Below are 13,158 nucleotides of genomic sequence, written 5' to 3' on the forward strand. Positions count from 1 at the left end.
GGTTTTTAAAACGGAATTTTACGTGCCCATTCGATAGAGCTGCAAAAAAGTAGTCTAGAGCGATGTTTGTATGATCGATATGTACTAACCGGGACAGTTAAACAGGAAGAATAGCAACTACACCATAATGACAGAGAAGGACTGCTGCTTGACTTGAGCAGTCAGCGTGGGCCAGGACAATGCTGTCGCTGCAGAAATACTAGTTGTTGTTCGTGGTACATTGAAATTGAATAAAATCGCAAACAGCTGGTAACTGATGGTTTACTCACACTTCCCATTTCTCTGTGTCGAAGCATCATACTACAGGTGGTATTGAGCAGTTGGGCCCAGATAAGTATCGATGTGCAAATTGAATGCAGATGAAGGAGTAAAAGTATTCAATGTCCTTAAAGGGTTGTGAACCTATTTAATACAGTCACCAACAGGAAACTAGACCGAACCGAGATATAACATATCAGATTGTAAGGGACCCTACTTATAATAGCAAATCTAAGAAACCAGAACAATAGGTTAATAAACCGCCTAACCTGGCCTTAATGTACAGATATACGAACATCAGATTCCCTGCAGCTGGTTGTTGTGAGGGCAAAACACTGGAGACTGTTGCATTTTACTAAACTGGCGAGTATCGCAAAACATTACTAAAACTAAAACTGCAAATATCTACCGAAACATCATACAAAACGCACCTAATGACTTAGGTAAGAAACCCAGTTTATATACTAGCTGACCTGGTAATGCTTCGCAATTCCTAATATCTACGGGAATTGCATGTCGTCCTAATCTGGCATGTATCCCGGTATTATGTAAGGATGCAAATTTCGGCCCTTGTTGAGGCTTCTCCCTCTTCGAAAGTATATAACACAAAATTATAATTAATCATAGAGAATGTGTATGAAAAAGACTCTTTTGTTTTCGTTTTTGGTTTTTATTTGTTTTTTTTTTTTAATTTTTTGTACACACTACATCTACAGAACTTCAGAACATAAATTTTTGGTTATTTGGATACTATTTGATGAGAGTATGAATTGGTTTTTTGAACTAAAAGTTCGGAAAACCCAACATCCGAATGACCAGCCGAAGTGTATACAGTTAGTTACATGTTCCGTGTATCATTTTGCACGATAGGTCGTGATGTTGTGGACCGAGTCATTTTACATTCACACCACAAATTAATTTGTACGTATGATTACATTCTGAACATTTCTCACTTTTTAACCTCTTTTTACAAAAAGAAAAAAAAGATACGTAGACGTGAGTTAGTAATTCCTTGTCAACCACGTTTTACTCATTACAGTAACTGAATTTATTATAAAGAATAGAAAAAATTGTAAGGTAGAAGTTTCCTCTTTCAGGTTCTACTTCGCTGTCTGCTGGCCACACACACACACACACACACACACACACACACACACACACACACACAGAAGTGTAAATTTTATATATATACAGGGTGATCCATAAATGAGGATATACAGGCTGGTCCATTGATAGTGACCGGACCAAATATCTCACGAAATAAGCATCAAACGAAAAATCTACAAAGAACGAAACGAAACTCGTCTAGCTAGAAGTGGAAAACCAGATGGCGCTATGGTTGACTCGCTAGATGGCGCTGCCATAGGTCAAACGGATATCAACTGCGTTTCTTTCAAGTAGGAACCCTCATTTTTTATTACATATTCGTGTAGTACGTAAAGAAATATGAATGTTTTAGTTGGACCACTTTTTTCTCTTTGTGATAGATGACACTGGAATAGTCACAAACATATGGCTCACAATTTTAGACGAACAGTTGGTAACAGGTAGGTTTTTTAAATTAAAATGCAGAACGTAGGTACATTTGAACATTTTATTTCGGTTGTCCCAATGTGATACATGTACCTTTGTGAACTTATCATTTCTGAGAACGTATGCTGTTGCTACGTGATTACCTGTAAATACAACATTAATGCAATAAATGCTCAAAATGATGTCCGTCAACCTCAATGCATTTGGCAATACGTGTAACGACATTCCTGTCAACAGCGAGTAGTTCGCCTTCCTTAATGTTCGCACATGCACTGACAATGGGCTGACGCATGTTGTCAAGCGTTGTAGGTCGATCACGATGGCAAATATCCTTCAACTTTCCCCACAGAAAGAAATCGGGGGCGTCAGATCAAATGGTTCAAATGGCTCTGAGCACTATGGGACTTAACATCTGTGGTCATCAGTCCCCTAGAACTTAGAACTACTTAAACCTAACTAACCTAAGGACATCACACACATCCATGCCCGAGGCAGGATTCGAACCTGCGACCGTAGCGGTCACGCGGTTCCAGACTGTAGCGCCTAGCACCGCACGGCTACACCGGCCGGCTACGTCAGATCCGGTGAGCGTGCGAGCCATAGTATGTATGGTGCTTCGACGACCAATCCACCTTTCATGAAATATGCTATTCAATAACGCTTCAACCGCACGCGAGCTATGTGCCGGACATCCATCATGTTAGAGGTACATCACCAGTCTGTCATGCGGTGAAACATCTTGTAGTAACATCGGTAGAACATTACGTAGGAAATCAGCATACATTGCATCATTTAGATTGCCATCGATAAAATGGGGACCAATTATCCTTTCTCCCATACTGCCGCACCATACATTAACACGCCAAGGTCGCTGATGTTCCACTTGTCTCAGCCATCGTGGATTTTCCGTTGCCCAATAGTGCATATTATGCCGGTTTACGTTACCGCTGTTGGTGAGTGAGGCTTCGTCGCTAAATAGAACGCGTGCAAAAAATCTCTCATCGTCTCGTATTTCTCTTCTGCCCAGTAGTAGAACTCTACACGACGTTCAAAGTCGTCGGCATGCAATTCCTGGTGCATAGAAATATGTACGGGTGCAGTCGATGTTGATGTAGCATTCTCAACATCGACGTTTTTGAGATTCCCGATTCTCGAGCAATTTGTCTGCTACTGATGTGCGGATTAGCCGCGACAGCAGCTAAAACACCTACTTGGGCATCATCATTTGTTGCCGGTCGTGGTTGACGTTTCACATGTGGCTGAACACTTCCTGTTTCCTTAGGTAACGTAACTATCCGGCGAACGGTCCGGACACTTGGATGATGTCATCCAAGATACCGAGCAGCATACATAGCACACGCCCGCTGGGCATTTTGATCACAATAGCCATACATCAACACGATATCGACCTTATTCGCAATTGGTAAACGGTCCATTTTAACACGGGTAATGTATCACGAAGCAAATACCGTCCTCACTGACGGAATGTATTTGACTATTCCAGTGTCATCTATCACAAAGAGATAAAAGTGGTCCAACTAAAACATTCATATTTCTTTACGTACTACACGAATATGTAATAAAAAATGAGGGTTCCTACTTGAAAGAAACGCAGTTGATATCCGTTTGACCTATGGCAGCGCCATCTAGCGGGTCAACCATAGCGCCATCTGGTTTTCCCCTTCTAGCTAGACGAGTTTCGTTCTTTGTAGTTTTTCGTTTGATGCTTATGTCGTGAGATATTTGGCCCGGTCACGATTAATGGACCACCCTATATATATATATATATATATATATATATATATATATATATATATATATATATATATATTGCGTGTAATTTGTTATTTAGAAATGTATAACTTACGTCCTAACAGCATATAGTTTTTGTTTCTGGGTTAGTGAATGGAAAACAATGATTCACTCAAAGTGAATGGTAAACTCGCTTGTTGGTATATGTGGTATGAGAGAAACATCTGCAGTTGCCCGTCTCTGAGCACAGTAGCTTAAGTGACGAAAATTGTGGCATTGCCAAGTATCGGATGATTCAGATTGCGTAGTAGTATTTTAACCAAAAGTCTAAGCTATAGATACAACTTTTATAATACAGGTTTTCTTGCCGAACCGATTGCGAGAAAGAAAACAAAAGAGCACAGTGTTGTACATGCAATATTTGTTTAAAATGACATGTACAATAGCAATAATTTGTCTAATGGTTTAAGAGCCTTGCTATCACATTTAAAACTGACTGCGAGAAAAAAAGAGAAAACAATATGTTATTTTTTACAGTATGGGACAGCGTTTTCTTTCTCGCAGACGGTTTTGTTGGAAAGATTGTAACTTACTGTTTTTTAAAAAAATATATCTGTTATAATGCTTATCAGAGTATCATGTGAAAATATGAAATATATCTGGTAAGAAATTTTAGAGATTTTTAGAAACAACGTTTCATACAAATTTGAAACATTTTAAACCGGCTTTGAATCATTAGCGAACTGATTTTGAAATTTACTTCACAGGAACCTCTCTGAGTTGGGTGAAGACTGGGCTGGAGCGGAGGACAACAGAACGGTTGCCAACAGTGCAATGCATATGTCTGCACGGCCCGGCTCAGCAGGGCAAGAGATGGCGAAAGCCTTCATCGAAACACTACAGACAGACTTCGATGGGCAGCAGTGGATGTACAACGGTGGCGGGCATCTCACGAGATTGCTATTTATCCGCTGCAACGTAACCAGCGTAAGTTAAGTTGGCTGATCCGCCTTACACCTGTTTCGCTGTTATAACACACACACACACACACACACACACATACACACTGTTATTCTGCCGGGCGAATGGAAGTGCTCAGAGCCGCAACAGCCAATCTTGGCAGTGTGAAAAAGAAGAGCTGCCGCCGTGAATTACCGTGAAATTCTTGTGAGTATACTATTACGTCATAGTATAAAATACGAAAATATTTAAATATTAAAATATCCTACGACTATGCCCTGAGGAAGGCCGCTGTAACATGGCCGAAACGTCAGATATTTCAGTATTTTAGCTTATTAATATTTTACAAGGCGACGCGGTGGAATACCCACAACAATACCAGTGACCGCGGAACCTTACGTATTTGTACAACCGCAAAGAAATACTACATGAGGTTTGCAACTGGGAAGCAAACCATAAAAGTAAATACATTCTGGGACGCCGCCACCGCCCTTGCCGCAGTGGTAACACCGGTTCCCGACAGATCACCAAAGTTAAGCGCTGTCGGGCTGGTCTAGAACGTGGATGGGTGACCATCCGGTCTGGCGACCGCTGTTGGCAAGCGAGGTGCACTCAGCCCTTGTGACGAAAACCGAGGAGCTACGTGATTGAGAATTAGAAGCTCCGGTCTCTGAAACTGACGTACGGCCGGGAGAGCGGTGTACTGATCCGCATCTGGTGACGCCTGTGGGCTGAGGATGACATGGCGGCCGGTCGGTACCGTTGGGCCTTCATGGCCTGTTCGGGAGGAGTTTAGTTTTTTTATTCTTGGACGGCAGCACCGACCAACTGTTAATTAGTAATAACGTGTTTGACAGAGAGTTCTTACGAAATAGAGAAGAGAATGCTTTTCCAAGTACTGAAACACGACAGCGTCAGACAACTGGCCGAAGAACAATCGTGCAAAAGTTCGTGGATGTTCGCCCTATTTACGCGGCTGCACTCTCGACAAAATTTTATCACTGTGAATCCATGTATTCGTACAGACGGCGAAATACAGCGTAGGTTATTCCACGCAGTGGAGGGTGGAATTTTAATAGCTTTTCGCCAGAGGGAAAATAAGAGAAAAACTGCTTGTATTTAGTGTTGTACGGGAAAATGTTGCCTACGACTTGTACAAAAATGGCTCTGAGCACTATAGGACTTAACTTCTGAGGTCATCAGTCCCCTAGAACTTAGAACTACTTAAACCTAACTAACCTAAGGACATCACACACATCCATGCCCGAGGCAGGATTCGAACCTGCGACCGTAGCGGTCGCGCGGGTCCAGATTGCAGCGCCTAGAACCGCTCGGCCACTCCAGCCGGCTTCTACAAAAACAAGACTCCAGTTATAAGAGCGGAATGACAAGAAAGGGAGGTCATAATTGAGAAATGTGTAAGAAACGGCTGTAACCCATCCCCGATGTAATTCAATCTGTACATTGACCAACCAATGAAGGAAGCCAAGGAAAAATTTGCGAAGAGATATAATGTTTAGAGAGAAGGAATAAATACTTCGAGGTCTGCCAGTTTCACGGTAACTTTGTCAGAGACGACAGAAATACTTGGAAGAGTAGGTGAACGGAATGGATAGTGTCTTTAAAAAAGGTTGTAAAATAAAGATCTACCAAAGTAAAGCGAGGTTAATGGACTGTAGTTGAATTACAGCGTGGAATGCTGAGAGAATTGTATTAGGAAATGAGACACTATTTGAACAGCAAAATAACTGACGAAGTCGGAGTAGAGAGGATACAAGGTACAAAGTGCCAATAGCAAGTATAGCGTTTCTGAAAGAGATTAATTTGTTAACATCGAATATAAGTTTATGTGTTAAGAAGTCTTTTTTGAAGCAGTTTGACTGGGATGTAATCTCATACAGAAGTGAAACATGGATGATAAACAGTTCAGACAAGAAGAAATTAGAATCTTTTGAAACGAAGTACTGTACAAGAATGCTGAAGATCAGGTGGGTAGATCTAAAGAGAAGGTACGGAATCGAATTAGAGGGGGATAAGATATTTATGGCTAACTTGACTAAAAGAAGGTAGCAGGACACATCCTAAGTCATCAAGGAATCGTAAATTTGCTGATGGCGGTAAACGAGGGCAAAAATTATCGAGGAACAACAAGGATAGAATACAATAATCAGGTTCAAATGGTTGAATGGTTTAGTAATATGCAGAAACGAAAAGGCTTGCCCAGGACAGACTAGCGTGGATTGCTGGATCTACCCTTCTTCCAACTGCAGGTGACACCATCAACCATCGTGGTGTGGTTTGGCAGTTCATTGAGTAAGTGTCGTCAGATTAAGCATCCAGACGTTGGTTGGTCATTCCCTTGTCGTTCCTAGGACTGTTTCACGCCAATCAATGAACTGTGCTCGTGGGCAATGCTTTGCTGTATCGTGATTCTAAGTCCACTTTATCTCTGGGTCCCCTTACAAAATGCTGGGTCTGCCAGCCCAAAGATCAAATCTAAATACTGTGCTACTAGACAAAAGCCTCCCTGTACAGTACAAGCGAATACCAACTCCATGGAGACTTTAGAGCTGTACAGTAAAAGTACCGGAGCAATAATATTTATTTAACAGTGCAATTCCGTGTGAAAATGTACCAGAACAGACTAGTGTCTAAGGTTACTAGACCAGATTTCTGAATGAGTCCATATACACATATTATGCAGAAGACGTGATTACACATGTTGCACAATGAATCAGTACTAGTATAGCAACGGTATACATTTCAGCTGTCAAACAAAAGTGCTAGTAAATGTTTCTTTCTTGCTCCTTCGCCTTTGCATTCAGAACGTTCCCATGGTGATGATGCAAATCAAATGATAGAAGATAAATGGCCAAATTGTGTCACTTAGCAATAAGAAATGCTACTTCCGAAGTCAATATGTCTATAATATATCTGTGATTTTCCGCATCCAAAGTTGATAGAAGGTGTTTTTTAATATTTAATAATCATGTTAAAAAAAAGCCTTTCTGAGACAGGGTTAGCGAATCGTAGATTAAATTCAAATTAATATCTCTGCCTCTACAGACAGTTCAGTTGTCTTCTTCTTTACAGAAAAGGAGACAACGAAGACACAGACGAAAAACCAGTTCACATGTGTCACTGTAATACTGATAGAAAGGGTTCATTTAAATGTAAGAGGATGCATATGAAATAACTGGCACAAGATGATTGAATGATAGAAGGTAACCAGATAAAAGTAGCGTTTTGTGCTGTGTAAAATTATTTACTTCATCCTGCGAAGTTCGTATTCACAGATAATCTTATCAGCCTCCGTCCCGGTATTGAAATTTCAGAATGTTCAGTCCCACTATGTGATAGAAAATAAATGAATAAAGAGACATGACAGCAAAAAATGATTTGAACAAAGGTCTCTTTCTCACAATCCATTACACCATACAGGCACCAGATATACCACAGCTGCATGGGATACCCTAGTACGTCTCCCTCACGAGTACAAATTTCAGCTCACGCCCCAACCCACTGCTATTCCCCTTTTAAACTCGCTTCATTGTCGCCAAGGCTCTCCGATGTTGGAACAGCACCTTCACAATGAGCGGAATTAGATTAATCCTGCCTGTAGGTGATGTATTAATCATATATAGTTAGTATTCCTGAAACATACTGAGTCTCACTTATCAATGATAATGATGTAGGGCAAAGCAATGAATTAAAATTTGTACCAGCATCAGAATTCCAACCCGGGTCTTCTGCTTACATGAGTTGGAATGTGTCTCAGTGAGCGAGAAGTACTATGGTACACATAGAGGTGTAAAATCTATAGTGCCAGTGTGGTGTAATGGATACTGCATCTGTGTAGTAAATAAGAAACCAAGGTTCGAAACTTCGTGATGGTACAAAATTTAATTAATTGCTTTGGCCTACATCATTATCACTACTTCTTGTTTTGCTATCATGTCTTTCTTTAAATATTTATTCCTCATTATTTAGTGGGATTAAGCATTATAAAATCCCCATCACCTCTGTTCTTAAATGGGACAAATGTTAATTTTTCTCCTTCAGGGTCTAGGAGTAATAATAGATGCAAATGTAAATTGCAATGAATACTGAACTGTAATATTCAAGAAGACGTCATCATCTCTTGATGCTCTACAAATGTATATAAAGCTCTTCCCTCTTGACATGGAAAACAAACTTGTGAAAACATTTATACTTCCAATTATTGAAATTATTGATTACAGCGATGTTATCATGCAAGGCCTTTCTCAGGAAAGCTCACTGCGCTTGGAATTGGTTATGAATATCTGTGACGCAAAGATTTCCCTATTCTCTGTCTTCTTTACTGTGTTATCAATGAACACTATCCCTCATTCACCGTCCCTCACATCTTTTCTCGACCTTAACGCTCTTTTCTGAACAACACTGCAGAAACACCCGATCTCATCAGAGCAAAATCCTTTCTGTCTCACTCCATCGTTAATGACATGTCTATTAAAACGACAGTAAGTTTGCAATTGTCCTTGTACCTACTCATTGCCCTTGTACATCCCTCTTTCCAGTATGATCTTCCTCATTTCCCTGTATTCTTAGCCAGTGTACTCTCTGTAAATTGCCTTTACCTCCAACTCGCTATAGAAGAAAACATCTGATTACTAGATCTATAAAATGGTTCAAATGGCTCTGAACACTATGGGACTTAACTGTTGAGGTCATCAGTCCCCTAGTACTTAGAACTACTTAAACCTAACTAACCTAAGGACATTACACACATCCATGCCCGAGGCAGGATTCGAAACTGCGATCGTAGCGGTCGTGCGGTTCCAGACTGTAGCGCCTAGAACCTCTCGGCCACTCCGGCCGGCGATCTATAAAAGTTCTTCTGATATCTGCCACTATCATATTGTTATTCATGTCATAACAATTGTCGTTATTAATATTGTTATCACTATTAGTGGCTGCGGCTGCAGTAGTACAGGTAATGCCAATATTAAATTTGTTAGGTCGCAGTTAGCATAATTCACTCACACTGCCATTTCAGGCACTGATATCATTTTAATACTAGTTGACGTATTAAGCTTGTTATTTCTTAGGGAACTATGGTGTGAAAGCCTAGTACGATGTAAGAGCCGGCCTCATGGCCCTAATCGGATCAAGTTGAAAACATCAAAAAATAAATTAAGTAATTAAGCTGACCTACCAGAAATTAAATAAGATTGATTAAAGTAATTATGAGAAGGTATGTAGCTATTCATTACAGACGAATGGAAAAACTGGTAGAAGCCGACCTCGGGGAAGACCAGTTTGGGTTCCGTAGAAATATTGGAACACATGAGGCAATACTGACCCTACGACTTATCTTAGAAGCTAGATTAAGGAAAAGGAAACCTACGTTTCTAGCAATTGTAGGCTTAGAGAAAGCTTTTGACAATGTTGACTGGAATATTCTCTTTCAAATTCTGAAGGTGGCAGGGGTAAAATACAGGGAGCGAAAGGCTATTTACAATTTGTGCAGAAACCAGATGGCAGTTATAAGAGTGGAGGGACATGAAAGTGAAGCAGTTGTTGGGAAGGGAGTGAGACAGGGTTGTAGCCTCTCCCCGATGCTATTCAATCTGTATATTGAGCAAGCAGTAAAGGAAACAAAAGAAAAATTCGGAGTAGATATTAAAGTCCATGGAGAAGAAATAAAAACGTTGAAGTTCGCCGATGACATTGTAATTCTGTCAGAGACAGCAAAGGACGTGGGAGAGCAGTTGAACGGAATGGATAGTCTTGAAAGGAGGATGAAAGATGAACATCAACAAAAGCAAAACGAGGATAATGGAATGTAGTCGAATTAAATCGTGTGATGCTGAGGGAATTAGATTAGGAAATGAGACACTTAAAGTAGTAAAGGAGTTTTGCTATTTGGGGAGCAAAATAACTGATGATGGTCGAAGTAGAGAGGATATAAAATGTAGACTGGCAATGGCAAGGAAAGGGTTTCTGAAGAAGAGAAATTTGTTAACATCGAGTATAGATTTAAGTGTCAGGAAGTCGTTTCTGAAAGTACTTGTATGGAGTATAGCCGTGTATGGAAGTGAAACATGGACGATAACAAATTTGGACAAGAAGAGAATAGAAGCTTTAGAAATGTGGTGCTACAGAAGAATGCTGAAGATTAGATGGGTAGATCATGTAACTAATGAGGAGGTATTGAATAGGATTGGAGAAAAGAGAAGTTTGTGGCACAACTTGAGTAGAAGAAGGGATCGGTTGGTAGGACATGTTCTGACGCATCAAGGGATCACCAATTTAGTTTTGGAGGGCAGCGTGGAGGGTAAAAATCGTAGAGGGAGACCAAGAGATGAATACACTAAGCAGATTTAGAAGGATGTAGGTTGCAGTAGGTACTGGGAGATGAAGAAGCTTGCACAGGATAGAGTAGCATGGAGAGCTGCATCAAACCAGTCTCAGGACTGAAGACCGCAACAACAACAACATGTAGCTATTAATGGTTAGACGTCACATACTCAAACGTTGTGCTACGAGTATTGGAGAATACTAAAAAGACAAAGATATATAGATAATTACTATTATTTCTTTTCAAATGCTCCTAATCCCATTTGAAGCTGTGTTCCCAGATCCTCTGTCTACTCCGTGGTCCATATCAGTTTTGTAACACATTTAATTGCCTTATGTGGAGGGTGGCGGAGGGGGGGGGGGGCACGGACCATACACTATTTCATGATAGCAGAGTGGATCTTGTAATCAGACGTATTGGAGAATAATTGTGACGGTCCGATTCGACGGGTTGACGGGTTCCCTTTCTATGTGGTCCCACTGGATAGGATGGTTCCCGCACATAGAACCCGTATCTGCCCTGTAGATAAAAACGACACAGCAAAAGCGTCAGGTTTTGTGGCATCGATGCGTCCTCTGAGATGTGCCCGTCTTTTCAGGTTGTGGCCATGACGAACTGCCTTGGGTTTCGAGTTCTGGCGACGGAGCTGCTGTTCCCGGTGCACTACTCTCTCTGGGAGAGATACTTCAGGGAGGAGGAGGCGGAAGGCGTGCTGGCTGACGCGCGGAATGCTTACGCAGTGCACGTGTGGAACAAGCTCAGTGGCGAAGCCGATATTGTTCCGCAAAACTCAGCCTACGGGATGCTTGCACGCCAAAATTGCCCAGACTCCTTCAGTGCCGCCGAGGGCAGATTTGGATAATGACTTCTCTTTTTAAGCACACAGTTTGTTCTGAGTAATCGTCGACGCTAATGCTAGTTAACATTACCCAGTGCTACTTTGATGTCACGATGTAGACATACAACACCTACATGAAAAACGAAGGACTCGAACCCGTGATTTGGAAAGTTATGTGATATTTGCACATGTGCCCAAGAGCTGGAAAATGCAATAATTGAAGAACATATCTGTCTCGAGGCTCAAATCCAGTGTCCGTCAGGTGAAAATCCCTATAGGAGGGGATTTGGACAAGTTTCTTTGAAAATCTCGCCGCATCGACGGAGTTAGCCTAAAAAAAAGAGGCAAGCTAGACGCCGGATAGAAGAGGATGAACCATCACAGTTAATTACAGTCTCTTTAACTAATCGGAACCAGCTTCTGAATCGCCTGTTGCTGCCCCACTTTTACTGTTACATTTTTTTAACCAGATCTAACAACGAGAAACACCGCCGTCACGTACTAGAGATGTTTTTAAAGATTTCGTTCTGTAGTAATAATTTGTGGCCAATTATCTCTTATAACTTAGACTTTTCAAATGGAGTTTTGTGAAGTGTCAGTGACGTGTGTTCAGTTACTTATTTACGGGGACTATGTTATCAGTACGAAACCTGACCAAATAGAAATACGATTTGTGATAAAGTACTCTGTACTCTGTACCATTCCAGACTCACTCTGGAACGGAAGTACTTTATCACAAATCTGGCCCAACGAACATAAAAGAATATTTAGATTTGTCGTGCAGATACATATCATTCACTTTTGACTGCTAAGAAGCAGGCTATTAGGCTATTATGTGATAAACAGTCATGTCGCCCTAAATTCTGTATAAGTGACTCGTGTGTGGCAAAACTCATAATTCTGGTTCAGTGATCACCGGTTGTGGATACGTGAGCACTCTGATACTGCAATGGTGTGGACGGGCCGTGCGCACACATTTTACGAGGAGTTTTGGTTGTGACAAACCATTCAGTTCAGAAAATTATGTCTGTTACGTCTAGATCTAGAATTCATTGATATTAGCGTAACTCAAAATTGTTTAATTGGGAAACAATTCTAATAAGTTTGTCTGGCACTTCATGATAATAAATAAAACACAAAGACGTTACCACACTCATATTAATAAAATCACCCTCTTAAATCTTTTGTTTTCCTTGTCAGAGAGAGAACTTCCTGAACGTTCCCCACATAACCAAACTATAACGTTTAAAATGGTTTATTTTCATTTTCACATATTTTATACAACAACACGGAATATTATTGGTTTTTCATTTTGTTACTGAATGCAGGAAAGGGATCCAACACCCATTTTGGGAAAATTCCTAGAATTTTTCGAAGTTTTAATGCACTTCTACGATACATACGTGCTACTGACACACGTTCTGTACTGGGGCGTTGCGTGAATGAAAGTGACGAAGCAATGTAGTTCTCCACG

General features: G+C 40.8%; 1 protein-coding gene across 1 annotated transcript in view; it reads left to right on the forward strand.

Moving 5' to 3' along the window:
* Positions 1–12,799, forward strand: part of LOC124777352 (lactosylceramide 4-alpha-galactosyltransferase-like) — an 89,363-nt gene extending 76,564 nt beyond the window's left edge. Inside the window, exons 4-5 of the mRNA XM_047252726.1 lie at positions 4,311–4,530; positions 11,445–12,799. Coding sequence (XP_047108682.1) covers positions 4,311–4,530; positions 11,445–11,708 — 484 coding nt within the window. The 3' untranslated portion in view covers positions 11,709–12,799. The remainder of the gene's footprint in view (positions 1–4,310; positions 4,531–11,444) is intronic.
* Positions 12,800–13,158: the final 359 nt, after the last annotated feature.

This window comes from Schistocerca piceifrons, chromosome 2 (genome assembly GCF_021461385.2).
Source record: "Schistocerca piceifrons isolate TAMUIC-IGC-003096 chromosome 2, iqSchPice1.1, whole genome shotgun sequence".
Classification (NCBI taxonomy): Eukaryota; Metazoa; Arthropoda; class Insecta; order Orthoptera; family Acrididae; genus Schistocerca; species Schistocerca piceifrons.